General features: G+C 42.2%; 1 protein-coding gene across 6 annotated transcripts in view; it reads right to left on the reverse strand.

Moving 5' to 3' along the window:
• The window catches only part of rnf220b (ring finger protein 220b), a 39,876-nt gene extending 25,151 nt beyond the window's left edge, over positions 1-14,725 (reverse strand). For 2 of the 6 annotated variants that reach the window (XM_061779178.1, XM_061779175.1), the window contains exons 1-3: positions 14,422-14,725; positions 12,893-13,507; positions 7,262-7,300 (exon numbers count right to left, since the gene is read on the reverse strand). In XM_061779178.1, coding sequence (XP_061635162.1) covers positions 7,262-7,300; positions 12,893-13,487 — 634 coding nt within the window. In that variant the 5' untranslated portion in view covers positions 13,488-13,507; positions 14,422-14,725. Of the gene's footprint in view, positions 1-7,261; positions 7,301-12,892; positions 13,508-14,413 lie in introns of all 6 variants that reach the window. The other 4 variants (XM_061779181.1, XM_061779180.1, XM_061779176.1 and 1 more) reach the window with 3 other exon arrangements.
• Between the last annotated feature and the right edge of the window lie 9,239 nt (positions 14,726-23,964).

Consider the following 23,964-nt stretch of genomic DNA (forward strand, 5'->3'; position numbering starts at 1 on the left):
AGGCATTCAATCAAATGTGGGGACATGCACCTGCAGTGTAAATCCCATCATAGTTGCATAGTTTCAGGAAGATGGGCACAAGTATGTAAGTATGCGTATGATATGTACATCTACAAACACTAGTGCAGTAATGTGTGCATACACTCATGAATATATCGCTTACAAATATACACAGACCTAACACGTAGGCTCGCTGAGCCCCCGTCAATAAGCCCCTCTGATCTGTCAGCAAACACAGAAGAAGAACAAAGGGGCCTGCGGCGCCGCCTGCGGGTATAGATCTTCTTGTCTGTGTTCACCCTGAGTGAGGTCAACACAGGAGCCGCTATCGTTTCAATCTCTTCAACTTGACTCATCAGAAACTTTGAGCTGCTGCTGCTGCTTTGGAGGTTGAATGCTCACCAGCCAAACCCGGCCCATCAAGAGTGTAATTTCTTGGAGGTTCACGCACATATACTGTATTTGGGATTAGATCTGGAGATGGAGTTTAATAGTGAAGCTATTGCACTAAAATGTCCACAAAGGGGTGAATCGCAGCCACGTATTGACGGACTTGCTCACTGGACACTTCATTAGGTACACCTATTTAATGAGAGCCAAAACAAAATAGCATGTGTCACGAAGGCTGCATTAAAAAATTGCTCAGTTTTGATTGACACTTACAGAGAGGTAGACCCTGGACTCACCAGTCAATCATGGGGCACATATGGCAAACAACCATTCAACCTCACATTCACACCTAAGGACAATTTAGGCAGGCATGCCCAGAGTCCGGCCCCTGGACCAAATCCGGCCCATGTCCGAATTTCTTCCGGCCCGAAGCATCCTGTCATAAAATCAATAGTTTCCCACAGTAAACAATACACGCATACAAAAAAGCAATTTTTTATTTCACCAGAGGGCGGAAGTAGATCTGTGGCCGCACTCTCATCGCGAGACCCCTGTGTGAACTTTTACCCCTGTGGTATATTTTTAGCCCATTTTTAAAATGGCAACTGAAACTAAAAAGAGGAACGTTGACGAGTGCTGCCGTTTCCAGGACAAGTCGAAATCGGAGTATTTTTTCACTGATATACGAAACAACTGTGTCTGCCTAATTTGCCAAGAGACTGTGGCTGTTTTCAAAGATTTCAATATTAAGAGGCACTATCACACGAAGCATGCTAACTACGACAAGCTAACGGCGAACGAACGCGCTGACCTTTTACTGAGGGTGAATTTATTAAAGACTGCGTGATGAAAAGGGTGGAGAAAATTTGTCCTGAGAAAAAGCAAGAGTTTGCCAATGTTAGCCTGGGTCGTAGCATTGTGGCACGGAGGATTGAAGACATTTCATCTGATATCAAGAGACAGTTAGAGGCAAAAGGAGTGGAGTTTGACTTTTTCCCATTAGCCTGTGACAAAAGCACGGATGCATCTGACACCGCTCAGTTACTGATTTTTTTGAGAGGAGTGGACAATGAAATGAACGTGAGTGAAGAGCTACTCGACCTTGAGAGCCTTAAGGACCATACGAGAGGAATAGATTTGTTTGCTTCTGTTTGTTCCACCGTAGATGACATGAAACTACAATGGAATAAAATCACTGGGATTATAACAGACGGCGCACCTGCCATGGTTGGTGAGCAAAGTGGGCTATCAACGCTAGTCTGCAAAAAGGTCAGCGAAGAAGGAGGCAAAGCTATAAAACTCCACTGTATTATTCACCAACAGGTTCTATGTGCCAAACATCTGAAATATGATCACGTTATGAAAAACGATATGATAAAGGCTATTAATTATATTCGCTCCAGAGCCCTGTGCCACCGCCAGTTTCAACAGTTTCTACTCGACATCCACGCTGAATATGGAGAAGTTGTGTATCACAACGACATGAGATGGCTCAGTCGGGGGTCTGCACTGCAGCGATTGTACTCCCTCAGAAAGGAAATCGGACCATTCTTGGTACAAAAGGGACAACCGATCCCGGAACTCTCTGATCTTGTTTGGCTGGCTGATTTTGGATTTTTAGTTGACATAACACGACATCTGAACGCGCTGAACACGAGCCTTCAGGGGCAAAATGCAGTGGTAAGCCAACTGTATTCCTACATTAAAGCTTCTTGATCAATTTTGCAGCATAATTCAACGTATCATCTGGTCATCTAGGTCCATTTGTTCTAGCAGGCACTGTTCCACGGTCGCCATTGTTGTTGCTTTGTTCCTTGTTACGGAAAGGAAAGTAAAAACAGCTACCGGAAATGGCCCAAAAAATGCAGAGGAAACTCCAACCTGTGGCGTCCTAGTCAATACTAGCCGTAGCGATACCCCCAACTTGGGGGAGAACTGCAGTACATTTTCAAAACTGTGCGCGTGGGTTGCGCTCGAGTACAAAGGCAAACTGCGTGCGGGATAGCCGCAGTGATGTCAGTGCGGTCGCCGCCTGCGCGACTATAAAGAAGAAGTATAAAGAAGCCTGATTTGACTATAGTATAGTCTAATCAGATGACAGAATAGTATAGTCACTATGCTATTCTTTGTCAAAACGCACTGGGATGTGATTTGTTAAAACAAAATCAATAAATATATGTTTATAAAAAATATATTTCATAAAATAGTTCATTTGTATTTAATTTATTTTTATTTTAACCTTTAACTATCCTGGTAATGCAATTGACAAAAGATTCTCATTTGCTATATCGACCTCGCTGCAGATAGCAAAGTGTTAATTTACAATGCTAATGGTTCGAGGAATGTCAGGCCGAGTGGGCGGCCCCCATACATTTTCATCTGACCAAATCCGGCCCGCTTTGCAAAAAGTTTGGACACCCCTGATTTAGAGTCTTCGTTTAACCCAACAAGGATGTTGCTATGGTGAAGTGCTACATTGGCGCTATTTGCGTTGAAACAATCCACTATGTGCACCCCATAATTATTCAGTGATTGGTAAATTCACTAATAGAGTCACAGCCCAGACAATAGGATGTGTGAAGCGGACTCCGCGCCGTGACCCAGCCCAGCGGCCTCACAGCAGTCCTGCCAAGCGCTGCCTGTGTGGTCTATGAGGACAATTAGCACAATCTCCATACTAATGGCATCTTGTAATGGACACTGCTGAGCCTGTGTGTGCGTGTGTGTGCATTTTTATGCGTGCGAGAGAAACTGATTGCATACGCGCATATCCTTCAGTGTAAATATGCGCGCCCTCTGGTGTGTGTCAGTGCGCTGAGTTCCTGTGTGTATGTATTTAGGTTGAAGAGATTAGTCAGCAGAATTTTAGCAACGTGACCACCGACCCAACACACACACCTTCATTCTCCTCCAAACTGGCTTGGCTTGCAGCTTCAACCCTGATGCCTGGCCACTCATTAGCACCATAATAAAGAGTTGAGACGACACATAAAAGGTTATATACTGCTGGACGGCTGTTTTCCTACCAATTATAAAGCATGTGATTTATGGCTGAGACTCAATGCTATTCTCTCAGGAGGAATGGGGGAGAGTGTTTACACCCCTTGCACGACGAGGTCGAACCTGGTCAACTCTGACCTTTAAGGCAGTAGTGGCGATTTTAGGATCTGACCTTTAGGTGTGCTTAGTCAGAATGTCAAGCAAACAGTAGCATTGCAATTACTGCAGCAATAATAATCATACTGTACTTAAAAATAATTTAGCAAATGTCAGTTCTACACAATATTGCACCATGCAAAACTATTAGGCACCATTGTTGAACTGTTAACAAATGTGAACATTTGTCATGTATTTGTTTTTGTTGGTCCATCTGTTAGGCTGATTTATAATGCAGGTTAAAATGCCTAATTCTCATTTCATGCCTACTGTGGATCGAAATCTTTGGACAGTCTTTTCCATGTACATGTACATTGCAAGCGACACATATTTCATATCCTTTTGCTGCTGGGTGAAGTTACAGCGTGTTAATTTCTGATGTTTTGGCGGGCATGACACATATTTTTATCCACATTTGGAAGAGGCCTGATTACAATTTTTAAATATCCATTCTGATTCATTTTTTTTCCTCCTACATATAGTATGATACCATGTCACATGAGAGAGCAAAAGAAAATAATTGTGCTGCAGTAGGCAGGAATCCTCACATCTCCAAAACCATCACTTTTCAGGAAACCAAAAAAACTGTTTGTTGAGACATTTAAATTGCATCGCCAAAGAGAGCATGGCATTTTCAACACTTTAGATTGTCAGTAATTGGGAAAAATAACAGACCCACGTGGGGACTGACGAATAGTATCGATTTGTGAAAATATATGGAATTGACCAAATTTGTACTGACAGTGACGATTAATTATTCTTCTTGAAATGTGAGGGCCAAATGAAAAATTACAATGGTTAAAACAATGTCTTAATATTAAATTGACATAAATGAAAGATTTAAAAATACCTGCACCACAGCTTGTGCTAGTGGTTACATGAGCTAAAAGGGATTTTCCCCTGCATGAGTATGTGAAGTGTAAAGTTTGAAGAGTTCAGTTAAAACATCACTTTTCAAGCATACATACATCTTGCCATGCTGCTTCATTAAAAAAAATGTATACAAATGAAAACAATGGCTTAAAGTCACACAATGATGTCAGAACAGTGTGCACTGGGGGAGGTAAAGCCATCAAGCCCGGCATGCCTTTTTGACACACTTGGCTTTTGGCAAGCTCCTCCACAGCTGGAAGACTCGCAAAAAAATAAAAACTACACAAGCGACATGCTGTAATAAGGTCTGTCTGTGACACAAGGCGTACACACACACACACACACACACATACACACACTGACAGACAGAGTGAGCAGCATGTGTTTAACCTCAACGTTTGCCCTCCCTGACATGTCGATGGGCCGACACTGATTTGTTGGGCTCGGGGGACGAGGCGAAGGATGTTGTGTGCGTGCGTGCCACTTCTGAGGAACACGCGATTCAATCTCCAGAAATCCCCCTTCCACCGTTACCCCGACTCCTTCCCATGCACGCACACATGTGCGTGCAGAACTTTGATGTGAGATGAGAAGCAGCTGCAATGCAGGTTGATCAGGTGCTTGGACAGAGAGGTGGAAAGAAGGGAAAGCAGTAGAAAATAGAGAGAGGAAGAAGGAAAGGCTGCCTCTGTTGAAACAAGGGTGTTATTTTAAAGACCCCTGGGCCTTGGACTCATTGTGAACGCCGCCCCAGCCCCCCCACTCAACACCCCACCCACCCACCCACGAACCCCTCCTTCCCTCTCTGAGCCCATCACAGTGGGACACTGAGGCAGATACAGTGACGACAAGTTGTGTTTTGACTCATGATGGTCTAACAGGTGCTGATGGTCATCACAAAAGACCTCAGCGTGCACACAAGACACGCACGTACACACACACACACACACACACACACACACGTGTCCCCCTGCTACTGTAAAAGCCTCCTTCCAGACTTATAGAGATCCTGTCTGTCTGCAGCAAGCCGTGTGGTCCACATCCTGACACACTCTCTTTTGAAAACACAATTGAGCCTGCAGAGACGCTTGACCACAGGCACACACACATGCACAAACACGCACCAAACGTCTGCAGTAGCATTCGTAAATAAAAAATATTAATAGTTGCCAGTGCTCATTCTTTCAAAATATATGGCAAGAGAAACTTGATGTATGACATGAAGAATGAAGGCCATGCCCATTAAAAAGTTGATTACAATGGAACCTTTGTGGGCGAACAAGCGGTCACACAACACTAGTCAACCTATGATTTGTTTAGATTTGGAAACAAAAATGTTCCAAAAGAAAATAATAGAAATATTCCTCGACGAATATATATCATTTCAGTGTTTTTAACTGACATAAAAATAAGTTAACCACTGTTCATATCAAGATGGAAAAACAATAAAACACAGGTCGTAACTTTAATGACAGTCATTTGGTCCTTAATGAGCTGAGCTCTCGCATGCTGGCGATTAGAAATCAGATGTTTTGTGTAACATTAAGGTTTGTTATTTTTATACAGTTTGTAAGCAAAATAACCTAATAAACAAGTATGATATCTGACATCATCTGACATCTGCATTAATAATAAATGTCACCAGCAAATTTCTGGAGTGAAAACAATCGATCGAGTGCCATGTCTGACACGACTTAGAGAGCTTCCCAATCAGAGTAACCCCAAATAATACAATTAAAACAAACAAACAAAATCTGTTATTGAAAAAGCACTAAACAGTACGGAGTTTAGATGGGCAATGATGTTGATAAAAGGAAATGTGAGGTTGAGGGTGGCACTGGCCAAAACGTTTTGCACGGTGCGACCACACAATCGGCGTATCTAAATATAAATATATGACAAGTAAAATTCCATCCTCCCTCTCACTGGCCTTGATGGAAAGGATGAGGGGAAGGAGGGAAAAAGCACTGAAGAGTTCCCCCTCCTGCCAAGATGAAAGCCTCTTTTACTTGGGAGAACATTAGGAGAACAAACTACTATCACGACAGGAGGGGAAACAGTCAACACATCAAACACAAGCAACCACTAATATTGTAATTCTTCCTCCCGGAGCGTTCGAAACGCACAAGACGACTACCGGTGTGGTCAGTCGGAGAGCTGCTTGCACATGGCACTTCACTGGAGCATGGGTTCCTATCTTCTTTTGGTCATAATGTGGATTTTGGTTGCCCTTTGGCTTGAGTCAAAGCTGAAGAAGACCAGATCCAACAGTTTGTGCAGCTGTCCTTTCTATATTTAATACAGAGCAATGATAAATGAATATGTATAAATAAACTCGGCTCGTAATCTTCATAGTACTGTTTTTGAAGTAATTTCTCTGACTTCTTGTTCCATGTCCCCCCATTTCTATATACAGTATGGCTGAGTTAGCATGAGGAAACCAAGAAAATATTGTCCGAGTCAGATAGTTTTATTTTACCAGCTAAGTTTAATTACTTACACATAATTTGTGTTGTGTTGAAATGTATGCCATTTGGAGGAAATAAACAGACTGTACATTAGAATGTAATGTTTTTTCTTTGTAGCTTACACACACGCCGATTATTAACATCTTAACCCTCTTAAGTTTTTGAAATGTGAAAGGCCCAACACATGACGCAGCAAAAAATCAGCATGTCTGTGCTTACTGCTCTGATAGATGTCCAACGCACCACACCAACCCAACACGGAATAACCACACACATACTTACACATATACTCACATACATACAACCAGTATCTCTTTTGACAATCGCGAGTCTCCTCCCCTAAACCAGATCTCTGTTATATTACCAAGACTGACCTGTGAGAGGAAACATGGTGCCACAGGGCATCCGGACTGCTGGAAAATACAAAGAAGAAGAAATAGTATAAGCTAGGCTAACGTTTAGCACATGCGTTTGCAATCGCAAACTCTGCTCTAGTCATTTTTATTGTGGTGAATGTCTTGTGAAACACATTGTACAAACATTCAGCATATACTGGACCGTTCCTCCTCTTTTTATGTCCGGCAACAGCGCGATCTTCAGGTCGCTTCCTTATTGGCTTTCATACTGTTTCATGTCATGATTACGGCGTTCGTGAATAGGCCAACCTCGTGATTTACGATCGTAAATATTGAACAGGTTTAACATACAGTATAAGATAACATACAGCCCCGATTGGTTTCCGAGCTGATCAGGGTCGAAAGAATCACTCTTAACACACTCCACACCACAGGATAATCATTCAGGGTAATGTAATGTTAGGGAACAAAGCCTTAGCTGACTTTGATCAGAATGGGGAGGAAAAAATGCTAAAATTCGTCCCGGCTAACTAGTTGGTGTCCCACAACTTTTAAACTTAAAAACCCAAAACACTCATTTAAAGAAATCTTGCTTTCTTCTTGTTACATACACAAGCTTCAGCTCGCTAGATAACACAACACAAAGTAATCCAAACCTTAAATAAGCATTTGGGGAGCGCAGCAGTTGGTGCGTGGAGTGCAGATGAGGAGGTGCGTGCATCCTGGGAATAACAGCGCTGAGCAGATACTAGATGTATATGCATGAGAATTGAGTGGTTGCTATTGATCCCCTTGCAGTCCGCCAGTGGGATGCAAACGGTGTCTTTCAACGGGAAGCTCCACTCAATAAGAGCGGACGTCTGCGACAAGCCGCCGTCCTTGTCATCATGTACTATGGGGCTTGCATTCATGTGTCAATATGCCAAAGCAACTTTTATATAGACATAAACAAGCATGAATTGCTGGTGGATGACAATTGTGAGAGTTTTTTTTTTTGTTTTTTTTTTTACTTCAGCCTGTTATTAGCTCAAACTGGCTTTGTTCAGTATGGAAAACTTGACAATTGGAGATGAATTCAAGAGAAGATGCAATGGTATCAACGGGAATTCATGCATACTCACACGGTCAAACACAACCACGTTCATGCACAAAACCACATTCACAGACACACACACACCCTTTTGGGCCCATTTAAGCCATGTATGCAGCAAGCTTAACCCGTCAAGCTTCACCGTGACCAATAATCCACGTGACAAATCTAACATGGTACTATGTAATATTGATTCTGTTTCAACAAGCCAACACCGGGCAGTGAGTGTGTGTTGCATTTTAATGCTCCCCTTCTATTAACCTTCTTAAAGATTGTTTTTCACACAATTAAACATTTTGTTCTAATAGACGCTGAGCCCCAGATGAGAACTAGTCCAATACTTGGAGTTACTGTTTTGTTCCTTTCCAGGTCTATCTGGGATAGACAAATTAATGATTTAAATGATGATTTACACCTCATTTTTAGTCAAGTGTTATTTCTAAAATTGCCTCGACTCTGATGTCCAGTTATGGTTTAGGAATGAGATTACATTTCTGTTTTGGATTAAACCTGGATTTGGGAATTTTCCAAATTTAGACTGAATTGATTGAAATTGTATGTTAATATATTTCATGCATGCTGAAGCCTATCCCAGCTGACTTTGGGCGTGCGCCGTGGTACATCCTCGGCTAGTCACCAGCCATGGAATGTATGTCTATATGTACATTTATGCATATGCAATCTAAATAAATGCTGTTTATGGTATATAATGTAGGTGTACCATTATTTCAAATACATGTCCATTTTTTTGCTCAAAATATGCCTTCAGGCTTTGGTTTTGTAGGGAGTTTGAGAACACACAGTTTTCTGTTGGTGCAGGCATGGAAAAAGGTCTACTTATCTTAAAATAAACTCTGTCTCTAAAATCTCAGAAGAAGTTAAAATGTAAGTAGCATTTGCTCTGCATTCAGCTCCGTTGAATTTTATCCAACACTGTCCTTGATATTCCTGTCAAGTTTGATGTCTTTCCCTCTGTTGGCAAATTTTGGAAAATCTTTTGGAAAAAATGATCAAGTGCCAATTGGGCAGGGGATTTAATATATAAAAATAATATTTAATGGTTATTTAGTGATTATTTGATGAATATTTTAAGTTTCTTGATCATTTGTTGTGCACAAAGCCCTCAAACTGTCTGTTTGTCTGGCTCTCTACCAGTGATGGCACCCTGATACAAATGCACACACATGCACGCACACACAAACACACACACACACACACACACAATCCATCAGACCTGGCCAATGGCTTCCAGTTTCCCTACTTTTGTTCCCGGTAAAGGGCCATTTTGGTTCCAGCTCGGCCCAGCAGCAGAGATCATCTCCCTGAGGAAAATAAGCACGACTCGCTCGGCTGCAAGCATCTGCCCTTTGAAAGGCGGCGAGACTGTTTGAACAGCTGTCAGCGCACGCCGAGCATCCCAGACCTTAACTGATAAAACTGAGGAGACTCTGGAAGGGAAAAATCAACAGAGGGAAGTCACTAATAGGGCAGATGGAGGTGTCTTGCCACCATGATGCATAGGCCAGATGAGAAGATTCATCCTTGCCAGATGTGGACACTGACCAGAGAGGCCTCCAACATTTGGGAAACATCTATGAGATACACTATAGGAGCTGTATCAAATAATCTCATTTTTCAAAGATAACTAAGAGTACACATATACTCGATAACTACCAGTTTAATATGCCTGAATTTTGTTTGAAGTATGTACAGTTTTGATTGACACGTTTATTTAAATATTTTTAGTCGCCTTATTTAGCTTAAGTATTAGAAACTGCTCTTAGCACGATCAGAGGAGTTGTACACCACGGCAAACTATAACCACAGAAATAACATATTGTTAAGTTAGAACTTCTCTGACAATGTCAATCAAAACTGGGCATTATTATCCTTGTACAGACAAAAATAATACCGATTGATACAGATCTTATCGTATTGGATGTCATTAGATTATGCAGAGGGCAGCACGGTGGTTCGAATCTTGGCTCCAGCCTTCCTGCGTGCAGTCTGTACGTTCTCTCCGTGCTTCCGTGGGTTTTCTTTGGGTACTCCCCTCCACATTCCAGACACACGAATATGTTGTGCATCGTGGTGAATGCAAGTGTGAATAGTTGTTTATCTACAGTATATGTACGTATGTGCCCTGTGAGTGACTGGCGATGGAGCAAGACTGAACCTCCAAAACAGAAACTAAGCTGATGACAAAGCGTTCTCTGGAGCATCACCATAAGTAGCAATCACATAGAACAGTAACTGTTCAAATATTTGTCCTAAAAATGAAGGAGCTCTACGGTTCTTTCTCCATCTTAGATGTGAGCAAGAAACATTTGCCAATGAGATGAGTCCACCAATGAGGAAATGTTTGACTTGCTTGTCTAGCTTGTACTTGTTTGCGTGCCGAGGGTTTGTCTAGTCTGGAAGCTGTGCACTCTCCCAGCCCGAGAAATTTCCAGGCTTAAAACTTAAGACTTGAGTTCCTGAAGTGACTGTCTGTTAGTCAGTCAAGAGGAACAAGTGCATGTCAGACTTGAAGCAAGTGCTGGGAGCTCAATTGCATTAATGCTCTTAAGTTTGCCTTCACTCCAAACTAATTGGATCAAGCTGCAAAAGCAGATTCCATTTTTTGTCCACCCCCAAACTTGAGCCGACCCCCCCACTTTCCCTTCCGTCTTTTGTCCTTGTCAACATTCCCCTAAATGAGATTCCCAAAAACCAAGAGGTGAGCGGCGCGCACATGCACGGTTGCACAGAGCAAACACCATCAGGCAGGCAGACACACCTCTCACGCCAGCACGCCGGCTGCCATCGCTTCGCGTTCCCTTCCCGTCCTTATTAAAATTCCATATTGAGATTCCTTCCCGCCGCTGCGCCTCCCAGGCCCTGTCACTCAACAAAAAAAATCAAGTTTCAAGAAAAAGACGCACACATGCGAAACTTTTCTTAAGACAACTTGTTCCTGCTCCTTGTCCTTTGTGTGGGATGAAAGTTTCCTTCAGGTGTATCTGTACCCCACCCCCCCCCCAACCCCCCACCACCACCATTCACCCAACCCCCCTCCCTTTTCTCATTGTCATTATTTTTGATAGTGTCCCCTCTGATCTGACGAGCCTTTGGATGCTGTCTTCCCTCTGTCTTTCTGTGCTCACTTTGAAGTGTCAGGCGGGCCCCGTAGCGGCCGCCGCTGAGGAGGGTTTGATTTCCCATCATGCCTAGCATTGTCCCCCCCCTCACCTTGACTCCCCCCAGTTCCTACCTCTCCCTCCTCTGTGCGGTGCCCCCGCAACGTCGGGCAATTATCCCCGGGAGTAATGAGGAGCGTCTCTTCCTTCCCCTGTATGCTGACTGACACCTCTCCCACTCATTTGTCAACAAATCAGATGTCTGGTGTGGGCGGCCATATTTGCACTGAGGGTTTTTGCGCAAGGAAGCCCGGGCTGAGGCGCTTTGCTCTCTCTCACACTTTTTCCCTCTTTCATTTTCTCCATCCTCCTCCATCCCTTCCTCTATCTCTGCCACCTCGTTATCTCTGACAGGATGTCATTCCTTTTCCGACGCGCACTCCTCCGACGTCTGCCCGCCATACGCTCCCGTGTATCTCTGCTGCTCAAGGAAAGTCTGACTTCCAATAGGCCTAATGGTCATAGGTGGCTAATGATCACTGAGCTAAACAAGTGCAGCTGTTCACATGATTTGTGCCAAAGTCGCTCACAAGCACGCGTGGACAGCAAAAGGGAAACTATAACGAGATATGCGGTGTGGACAAAAATCATTGGAGACACTCTCAATCAATCAAATAATCCATCAGTGGGTGGCTTGGACTACAAAACTTAATTATTCATTTTACCAAGACATTTGGGACAAAAGTAAGCTTCTGACTTTGTGGGAACGGTTTTCCTGTTTTATTTATTTATTTATTTATTTTTTAATCCCAGCATGACTGTGTCCCAGTGTATCAAGAGCGGTCCATAAAGGCGATGCATGGCTGAGTTTGGTGTGGAATAATGTATGTGCAAACACCTTTGAGATGAACGACAACTGAGATTGTGACCTCTTTTCTCATTGACCTCTTTTTTAAGTCAATGACCGACACACGGCAACATTTTGTAGAAAGCCAGAAGAGCGCAAGCTGTTGCAGCTGTAAAGGGGGCGACCAACTACACATTTTCCTCGATAATGTGGACACTCCACAGTGGTAATGCAAAGTGTTTTTTTGTTTTTTTTACATTGCCGTCCAATGAAAAGTGTGTAGCTCCAATTTTGTGTGGGTTTTAATCCATCGAGCCGGAGCATATCCTAGATGACCACTCGAGAAGAAGGGTACACCTTGGACTGGTCGTCAGCCAATCGCAGAATGTTTTTTTTTTTTTTAATATGTAAGATAAATAACCACAGAAAATGTGGAGATATGTGTAGAGACCTTTCATTGGACAGCAACTCTGCAAATCTCTTGAGCTGAATCATGTCAACTTAATCCATTAAACACAGAATGTTATCAAGCAGTCAAATGAGAGGCAGTGTGTGAATTTAAGAGACGCGTACGTTGTGTGATGTATACTCACTGTGCTCCCTGCGCTCCTCCGGGCTGGATGAAGCCTCACCATCAGAAAGCAGGCCAGACATGGAGAACAGCTTCCTTGCCGAGTCTTCTGCAGCTTTAATGGTGCCTCCGGGGGGGCCAAAGTCAAACTCCTTGCACTCCACTTCCGAGAAACAACTTTTCAGCCTCTTGGCAGGCGTGAAGGCCGAGTGGTACCCGATCGGCTCCCTCTCGTCATGCGGGGAGGAGAAAGGCCGGAAGGCGCCGCCGACCCCGCTGTGGTGGAGAATGCCCAGGGTGGAGCAGTCCAAGTTCGGTGGGGTGAACTGAGGGTGCAGGTGGACGAGGGAGGACGGGAATTCTCGGCCAGGAAAGGCACCGGACACTGGGCCCTGGCGCTGGTACATGGAGGCGAAGGTGTAGGATGCCGAGGGGAAGGGCAGGTGGAGGTCTTTCTCCACCGAAGCGGGGACCCCGAAGGGCCTGGGCGCCTGGCAGGGGACGGAGGCATCTCGGCCAGCCTCGGCGGTGGAGGCGAGGACCATGAGCGCGGGGGAAGCGAGGGGAGCTGGCATGTAGGAAGAGCTGTCCATCTTGAAGGGGCGGTGGAGGTCCATTCGCCTCCTTGTGAGCGGCGCTGAGAAGGAATGAAGAGGAGAGTTTTCAATGTTGAGTGCAAGGTCTGAGAAATAAGCCATCCTTCCATTTTCGATACCACTTAGCACTTTTTATTTACACTCCCTAAAATTTGCATATCACTGTAATATTAGGTTTTGTAAAATGCACCTTGTTGCAAATGTGGGTGCATTTTTTACAATCCCAGTTTTGGATTTAGTTTAAAGGGGTTCAGATTTGTAATAAAATGAACCCCCATGCAGAAACCTGCAAGCAATCAATGGTGAAGAAATCAAATATATTTTAAAAAGATAATATGATGGTACCGTTAAGAAAAACGTTTGCAATTTTAAATTTTCACATTATAATGCATGTATTATCATTATTTCATAAAAACAAAACTGAGTTTTATATTCGTTAAACGAAGTTGTTCAACATGTGTTTAAGATAATCTAATTAAAGTAATTATGAGCCAAATGTAGAATGATACATACAATTGATATATAAACATAAATTGATTAAAAGCGAAATGGTGACATAAAAAAACACAAATTAGTTTTAAATAAAACTTCATTAGTCTTTCCCGCGTTATGGGGAGAGAGAAATTTTTTTTTTTTGCCGAACGTCGAGTTGAAAGTGTTTGCAACAATTAAAGGCTTTATCAACACGAGCAAATTTCACGTTGAAAATGCACCATGAAGCGCTCACGTTTTAGGTAGTCATGCTATAAATCATAAATTAAACTGTAAATGGAGTGTTGCGCTGCAGTTTTTCAGCGAGTTGACACTTTCACAGCTTAATGCGCAATTGTTTCACGCATGCAATAAACGCGCCTGTTAAAGAATCAATATAAAAGCAATGAAACCCAATTCAACTGTAATCCGCGCAGATGCACACTCAAACAAACCTTACTTACTTACTTACTTACTTACTTACTGTGATGAAGAACTCGTGGCGCGATATGTACTCCACTCACTCTCTCAACTTCCAACTGTCCACGGACGCGCGACACTTTCCACGGGCGGGCGCACTGAGGTGCGTGGACGCGTCCTCCCTCCTTCCCTCCTTCCCTCCTTCCTTCCTTCTACTCCGGGATGCTCCTGCCAGATTTGACCGGTGTCCGTGGATCCGACCGGGATGAGTACACCAGTGGGCCGGCTGCGTGTGTCTGTCTGCGTCTCCCTCCTCCTTGCCTGTGAGACCCCCTCCTCCCCCTCTGCTTCTTTTCCACTCATACCGTCACCCCACCCATCGCCATCCTCGGTCGGACACTTTCAATTTCTCGCCTCCTGCTAAAGATACTGTTAAGTCAAGAAAGCCTGCAGTGGTTAAAGGAACGCACGAGTATACTCTACAACGATAACAACAGGACAATTCCATTCAGTTTTATTCATAAAGGCTACTTTTCCTATGGAGATGGTTGAAAACCACATGCAATAAATAGAGCCAACAGTGTGGCATGGAAAACTTGCCTTTGATGGGAAGAAACACTGGACGGTATATTTTCAAGTGGTTACCGTGTTTGCCTCGCAGTTCGGAGGTTCGGGTTTGAATCATATCTCCAGCCTTACTGTGTGGAGTTTGCATCAACTTCCATGATTCTTGCTCAAATCTGTACCAACATTTATAATAAAGAATAATGTTGAGCTATTGCAAGAATTTTCTGTTCCATAACCACTTTTTACAGTAACTTCAACTGTAGTTGAACAAACTATTATCCTTGACTTCTGATTTCAAAACTCGTTCTCCATGCATTTGTTGTGTATATGTAATAGGATGAAGCGATTGAACAATTACTGTATATGGTGTCACAGTCTGAGGGAAAACGTAACGACCATGTAGCCCGTGTCAAAAATGAGTTTGACACCCCTTAGTCTAATAGGCGTGATTGTGTGTGTGTCAATAGTTCTTTGGCTGCGATTGGCTGGCGACCAGTCCAGGGTGTACCCAGCCTCTCACCCAAAGTCAGCTGGGAAAGAATCCAGCTCACCTGTGACGCTAATGAGGATGCGCTGAATCGATGGATGCTTTCAAGTCACACATCCGATGCGACTCCACATAAACGTCTACACAACTCACATCAGGCAGCAGCAACACAGAAGCAAACGGTACGAAAAAAACATTTGCAAAACTGTTTTCCTTATTTAATGGCCTACGCCGCTCTAATGTACCATAGAGCGATCATAGTTAATGGATGAGAGGAGGCCAGAGTAGCCAAATATTGTTACTGTTACTTTTAAATAATATGACTCAAGTAAAAGTAAAAAGTAGTCCTCCAAATAATTACTTGAGTAAGCGTAAGAAAGTACTCAGTGAAAAAAAACTCTTCAAGTACTGAGTAACTAGGGAGTAACTTATGATTTATTTTTTAAATCAGAGTATGAACATCAAATAGATTCACTGAATAAAATCTGAATGTGCAAATTCAGATATTTCTGAACAATAGCAATTAATCTAAAACATAGTAAATACAATTTTATAAAATTAAATATTTGTAAAATAATAAATTAAGGCAAATTCAGCTTCAATAAATGGTCTTATACTGTTTCTACTTGTTAAACAGCACAATACTGTAGGCTCACCAGACAGATTAAAAATAGAGGAATGAGGCTGCAGTGGATATAAAAAGTCTACACACCCCTGTTCAAATGCCAAGTTTTTGTGCTGTAAAAGAACTTTGACCAAGATAAATTATTTTCAAAGTTTTTCCACCATTAATGTTACCTAGAGTTTGTACATCTCAACTGATTTATTTTTGTTTCTCTTTGAGAGGGAAGGTGAAAATAAACAACTAAAATAAATTGAATGTGACTGATTTGGAGTTGACGTTTAAGTTGCTGCCTTCTTGGCCAGATGAGCACTGCAAAAGAGATGTTATGTTTTAACTTGTCTTTGACCTGGTAAATAAAGTTTAAATAAAATTTTAAAAAATAAATAAATCTGGTTGCACAAGGATGTACTCCCTCTTACAACTGGCATGTGGCTGTGTTCAGAGGTAACACTTGAGTCAAACATCACTGGGGTAATCACGGTGGATTGGAGCAACGGCGCCCGATGCGGAAGTCAAAAACAAAAGTCTGAAAATAGATGGCACAAGCAATTATTGATAAATGAAAGTAGCGAGCGTCATCTAGATTATTGTAACGGAGTCAAAGTACCATTTCTTAACATAAATACTTGAGTAAAAGTAAAAAGTCTGTATGCTTCATTAAAACAACTCTGACACGTAGAATTTATCCAAAATGTTACTTGGGTAAATGTAACTGAGTAAATGTGACACGCTACTACCCACTCTTCCAGTGATTGCCAACCACTGTGCCATTACACATTAGTGTGCCATGAGAGATCATCAGGTTTTGCTGCAGGACATTTTTTAATTATTATTTATTTATGCGAAATAATGTATATTTGTTCATCTATCTATGACAGTTACATATAGTGACATTCATAACAATTAACAATTCACTGCCAGTCCTCCATGTTAAAATATTTGAATTCAACAGCCGTCAATGGCAGTATGCGAAATGTGTATGAAAATTGAGACGCGATCATTATTATTTCAATACATATATATACACATTACATTTTGTGACATTGTTGTTTGGTAGTGTGGATTTGTTCAATGTAAAATATGCATCTTGGCTCAATAAATGTTGGAAAACAACGCTCTGGCACTCCCATCAGTCTAGACGGGCGAGCGCCCCTTCCCTTTCTGTTGCAGTCGTTAGCAACTATGCTACCAGTCTCCTTGAGAAAATTTACACTTCCCCTTCCCAAAAATGGCCAAACAAAAGATGGAAAACAGTTAACTTCCAAGACAGGTGGGAGGCAGATTGTCTGTTCACTAAAGTAAAAGACAGACCTGTTTGTTGTGTGCGGAGCAGCGTGGCTGTAACAAAGAATATAACATAATTGAATTAATCCATCCATCCATCCATTTTCTGAGCCGCTTCTCCTCACTAGGGTCGCGGGTGTGCTGGAGACTATCCCAGCTATCATCGGGCAGGAGGTTCAGGTACACCCTGAACTGGTTGTCAGCCAATCGCAGGGCACATACAAACAAACAACCATTCGCACTCACAGTCACACTTACGGGCAATTTAGAGTCTCCAATTAATGCAAAACAACAAACAAATACCACTGATGTCTTTTATCGCAAATTTGATTTCTCATGTTTATAATACTAACGTTTGTTTAGTCCAGACGTTGTCCCAATTTTTTATTTTGGCCCACCGTGAATTTGACTTTGACACCCCTGCAGTAGACGGTCATCCGTATATTGCAGAGATGTCAGGCATCCATCGTAGGGTATATTTGGCTTGATTTGCGCTGTGCTGCCATGAGTTGAGGAGCTTCATTTAGAAAAAAAGTGGTGCTTTTCTGCCATCTTGTGTCAATTATAAACCTTTTAGGGGGTGTCAATCACTTGCAGGTTTTGGCTATTCTCTGCAGGGCTCGGTCCCCCTAAAGTTCTAGTTACCAGGTAAGATAGCAGTTACCTTAGCAGCGTCTATTTCTTCTTCCTCTTTTATTCCTTTTGTCACTCTGAATGTCCAAGGGGACCATGCTGCCTATCACAGGTGAGTCTTGGTAGTACGATAGACATTTGGTTTAGCGGAGGAAACATGCAAATCTCAATGGCGAAATGGTGACGTGTGGAGTGTGCTATAAGAGCAGTAAGAACACACTGTTTTCCTTGAAACGTGGGGTTTCTCACATTTAAAAAATCAGTTGATATGTTAAAAAGTGGCGTGTTTGTTAACTGTTTTAAGAGATCAAATGGCCTCCATAAATCCTGCACTCAGAGCTTTAACCCAGTCAACAAGTGCAGGTGTGACGAGGTGTCAGTGCTTCTGCGTTGTGAATGGCAGCGGATGGAGTCATCTCCTCCCCTGTGACGCTCTGAGACAGCACAGTCTGCAGCCTGTCGAGTGACTGACACTCTGGAACATTCCCTTTTGATGAGACACAAAGCACACCAATGGCATTATTTGTCAACCATAATCTGCTTTCAACCGCAGCGTGTTAAAGACGGTGTAATATCTACATAATTCATATCTGATTTCAAGCAAATTGTCAGAAAGCACAGCCCTCAGCTCCACAAATCAGCCCAAATCACTCTTAATTTGTTTTTATCGATATTGGTATTGCTTAAAGACTTTTTGAAATAATGTAATTGAAATAATTCTTTATTCCCCCGAGCCAATCCAAGGGCTTTACACTGCTAATCTAATGTGACACGCAATTTCCGTCTCTCAGACGATTGCTTCCCCTCAGGTCCCTGTCTTTAATGAACAGCCATTTGGCTGTGAGCCTGCACTGTGACTGTGTGTGTGTTTGTCTGCATGCGTTCGTGCGTGTGTGCGACCACTAGGCAAGTTTGGAGGTAGCAAATGAGTGAATGGGAAATACATCCACCATTGTGGAGAATCTGAACTGTGAGAATTTACTGGATTGTTGGTATACAAAAATGAATGTTTTTCATTAGTTTTCACACCCTTGTGTTCACACAACAAACTTTCCATGCATGCTCATCTCATAACAGCTAATGACCTTAAAAGGGGCACATAAACCAGATTGGCCCAGACCAACCATGTAACCGTCCTGCCCTCCAAGCAGCATGTAATGTGTCTTTCTGTGACAAGACAAGGTCATCGTCACTCTCCTGTTCACACATTGTTTGGGGGTTAATCTCCTTTAACTAAAAAAACAAATTCCAAATTCCTCTCCAGTCCCGTAGATGGTAGTAATTCATATCAAAAGTAGGTGTCAACTGCTACACACAACAAACTTTTTTTCTGTTGGATCTGGTGGGTTGTTACACCGCTTGGTCTGAGTACAAGTGAACTGCAACATAAAAAAAAAAAAAAAAAAAAAAAAGTCAAATAAATTCTATGGTCAACAACTTCATCCAGATTTACACCAAAATGTACAAGTAAAACAGCTCTCCCGAATAACGTAACCTTACGACTGTAGCACGAGACCTTGCTCTTTGTCCCAATGTGATTCTCCCCATGATGACACTCTGCAATGATAGTCGTTAAGTTTATGTTTACCAAACTGAGGTGTCGCATAATGTCAGTTAACGTTCCTTCTCTGACTAAATTGGCAGGTAAAAAGACCCATTAGCTTGCTAATTACATAGCATAATGATAATGTTTCATATTTTCCCCTTTCCACTGACAGTGTAGTGGATCACTCGTCTTCATGCAGGGAGCGTGGATTGTGTGTGACTGGTCGCCTGTCTCTTCATGTGTTCCAGTGACCGACTGGCGACTGGTATAGGGCGTAGTCTAACTTCCCCCCAAAGTCAGCTGAGATAGGACCCACCACGATGAAGAGGATACACAGTATATAAAAATGGATGGATGAATTTTCCCGGCCAAGGCAACCGGTGCAAATTAAATTGTGATTTTTATTTTTTGAAGTTATGGCCACAACTATATTTCTACTATTTGTCTTTGTTTGTTTTGTTTTATTTTTGTTCATTTTAAATTTCGGACCCTCAAATTTTAACATAGAAATAGTAATGGACATAAGGACAAAAATCAAACACTTCAACATGCAATCATGATCGCTCATGGCTAGTGGATTCTTCTTTGGTTTTCAGCAGGCTACGCACTACTGCCCCATGCTGTAAGACTTGAGTATTGCATATGTGCAATTGAAATTGATTTTGTTACTGTATTGTTTAGAGCAGCAACAACTGTGCTGTGGCACATTAGTCTGCCTCGAGACATCATAAAGTGTGCTCCGGTAAATGATCCAATTTCACTTCATTGTCCAGAAAATTGTTATTTATTTACTACTAATAATGGACTTTTGTTTATCAGTCCATGCCATCAACATATAGTGAAAGGCAAAACAAAAGAATTGCTCTTCCACTGGACGGCAGAAGGCAAAATTGACGTGCGTCAACCTATTGCCATTCATACATCAGGATAATAGCTTTGTGTTTGACTAAAGGGTACATTTTTGAGTAAATTGAAACATGATCATCATTATTTCAGTTTCTATACTTTTTGTGACGTTTTACCAATGTAATGAAATATGCGTTGGTTCAATAAAGGCTGGGGCCCCCTGGTTTAGAGTGATAAAACACTTAAGTACAACGTCCAATTCCAATGAAATTGGGTTGTTGTGTAAAACTTCAAGAGAAACAGAATACAATGATTTACACATCCTTTTCAAACTATATTCAATTAAATACACTACAAAGACAAGCTCATGTTCAAACTGATACACTATGTTTTTTGTTTGCAAATATTCACTCATTTTGAATTTGATGCCTGCAACACGTTCCAAAAAAGCAGGGACAGGGCCATGTATTCCGTTTTTATTTACGTCTTACATTCCAACTTCATTGAAATTGTGGTTTGTAAAATGCTTACAGGTTGTGCCAAAAAGAACATCGGTTGTATTGTTTTTGCATGATCCTGCTAAGTAACGCGATCACAGGATAACCTCTCGCCACACATTTTTCACACTTGGCAGAGGTAACAAGCGACAGACATGAGCAAACATGGCTCAAGTGTCCTCATTAGCTACCCATTAAGCGGGCATATACATTTTCATCCATCTCGCGGTGAGTGCGGGTGTGCAGTGGATGATGGTTGTGTGTCCAACAGGCCCACTGAAGTGTTAATGATGTCCCCGCTCCCTCAGCCAGGTTATGGCACAGGGGCTGTCAGGCGCCGTGGGTAAACTGCGAGGCTCCCAGAATAAATTGCCACCCGGAGCCACGCAGGTTGGTCAGCCAGCCAATTACAGGCCTGCCCACTCAGCTGAGGATGATGGGATGCGATGTTAATTGTATGTCTTCATTTTCTGGCAGGAGGTGAGTCACTTGGCTGTCTTGGTGACTGTCACACGCACGCAAACACACGTCAGAATTCGTGTGACTTGAGCTTTGAGTTCTCTGTCAGTGTCTTTGTTTATTGTGTGTCAACTTCTGTCGCACCCAACAGTCAAGTTCGGCGTTTGCGTGTGTGATCCAAATGTAATAGATAGGGGGAAATGCAAGGCTAAGTAAAGCCATAACCACACAAATTGTGATTTTTATTTTATTTTTTAAAGATGTATTTTTCAAGTGTTTAATAGCCTTTTGTCAACACACAAATTGCATTTTAGATCAGTTAAATGTGACTTTTTGGAAAATGGCAGCCAGGTTGAAGATTTTCCAAACCCAATTTTTTTTTTACTACTACGTACAATGCTTATCCTACAGTATATTGTGTGATTTTAGTCCACTATTGCGTTTGTGCGTTTTCTGGAAATTACTTCCTTCTGATATGCTACTAAGTCATAAGTAGTCAGTAATGGTTATAGCATCAACTGTTTCGTTGGCATCCTGTTGACATGCTGTCAAATAGGGTTTTTAGTGGAGTCTGGTGTTTTTATAAACATGAATAATTTAATATCCAGCCGTCTTGTATAGCGCTTGACCTCATTAGGGTTCTGGATTGGTTACTATTCAATCATAGTTCACACATGGGCCACCATTCACACTCACATTCACACTTATGAACAGTTAGCCTAAAACTTGTGCTGTGTTGCATTTTTAAGTCAAACTACTCCACAAAATAGCAAAAAAAATTAAGTAAAAACATCAAAAAATATATGTTAACGTTTGAACAACCTAACAATTTTGAGACCGAGTAATGTTAAGTCCATCAATCCATCCAATTTTTCTTGAGGTTGTCCTCATTAGGGTCGTGGGTGCTTATCCCATCTGACTTCCAGGCAAAAGGCGGGTACACTCTGGATTAGTCACCAGCCAAGCATAGGGAACAAATAGACAAACAACCATTCATACTTACTGTACATTCACACCTATAAACAATTTGGAGTCTTCAATGTTTTCATGTTTTTGGAATGTGGGAGGAAGCCAGAGTACCCGGAGAAAACTACGGTGGCCGAGACAGGTCACAACAAATGCAAACGCCACAACACACAATGGAACTGTAACCGCCACAACAAAACACATTAAAAGCACAACACAGCAACATTAAGGCACACGTACCAACCAACGGGTTTCCCCTTATCTTTAGAAGATTATCCTAATGAAATTATGGTTGGGATTAGAACTAAATACCTCACTCTACGTACATCACCAAACACTAAAGAAACACATTTCAAAACATTAAACAATATCTATCTTATTTATAAAGACGAGGAAAAAAATTTACTGAGGCGGGAAGTTGCACGTTTTACTGAACGAAGTTGGAAAAGTAAGTGAAAGTAAGCTATTTCGGAGCTATTTTGGAAAGTAAGACCTTTCAGATTCTCATACAGTAAATTATATATATTCCAACTTTGTTTATTAAAACTTGTGCAACTTGCTGCTTTAGTCACTTCAGCAATATGAGTCCCCGGTAACCCCATTTGTTGCGGCATTTGCAATTGTTGTGAACTGTCTCGGCCACCGTAGAACACCAACGCAAGCATGGGGAGAACATACACAACTCCACACAGCAAGGACCGATTGTCGATTGTAATTCACAATGTTCGTTGTGTTCCTTCTCCTTAGTTTCTATGTGTTGATGTTATAGTCACTGTATGATATATTTTTCTGAGATTGCAACTCGGGGAAGAAGAGAAAAACTACATCAAAGCAATGTAATTTAGCCCCTCATTTCTTTTATCGGGCTGCCAGAGGTCATCAGGTGAGTCTTTTGTTTTCATGATGTAATTATTCTCATAAACATTAAATAGTCTTTAGTGTGATTATTTTCTTTTTCTCTCTCTCTAACTCACTCAGTCCCAGTTAATGCATTGGGGGGGTGAAGTCAGTGTAGCTGTAATTATTTCCACAGACCAATTAGTGATAATTGTCAGTTGCTGTGGGACTCACGATGCTTTCTCACTGCCAATTGCCTTCAATATTTACACTGTGCTCTCTCTTACAAAGTGAAATGATGTGTTGTTAAGTAATTTGACTTTCTGTTGTGTTTGCCAAACTGAACAAGTGGTTGGAGAGGAAAGTTGGGGAGAGCGCTTTCAGTGTGTCAACATTGAGAGTGTCTGTACGGTAGCAGTGCTGTGGGAGTGGGGCGGTCTAGTGGTCTAGTATATTAACATAGGGAGAGCCTGAGCCAAAGCAGTTTGCCAGTGGAAGTGGGACAGCGAGAGAGGCCATCGACCAGACAGCTCCAAGATGGAGTGGAGGGGTACGTGTGAGAGATGAGCTGTCGAACATGTGACAATGTGTGTGTCTATGCGTGTGCGTGTGTGTGACAGCTCCCCAAAGCAGCCGGCCAGCGTGAATGTGACGAGGAATACAGAGAGGTGCATTATGGTCTCAATCATTGATCGCTTCCTCCCAAGGGGGCCGCTGACTGCCCCCTTCTCCGCACAAAAGCCCGTATCCACGCTGCTTCCACATTCATAGCGCGTGCACACACGCGCGCACACACACACACACACACGCACGCACGCACAGTCACACCACAAGCAAACTACACAAAGGAAGATCGAAAC

Source organism: Phyllopteryx taeniolatus, chromosome 7, assembly GCF_024500385.1.
Source record: "Phyllopteryx taeniolatus isolate TA_2022b chromosome 7, UOR_Ptae_1.2, whole genome shotgun sequence".
In the NCBI taxonomy this organism is placed as follows: domain Eukaryota; kingdom Metazoa; phylum Chordata; class Actinopteri; order Syngnathiformes; family Syngnathidae; genus Phyllopteryx; species Phyllopteryx taeniolatus.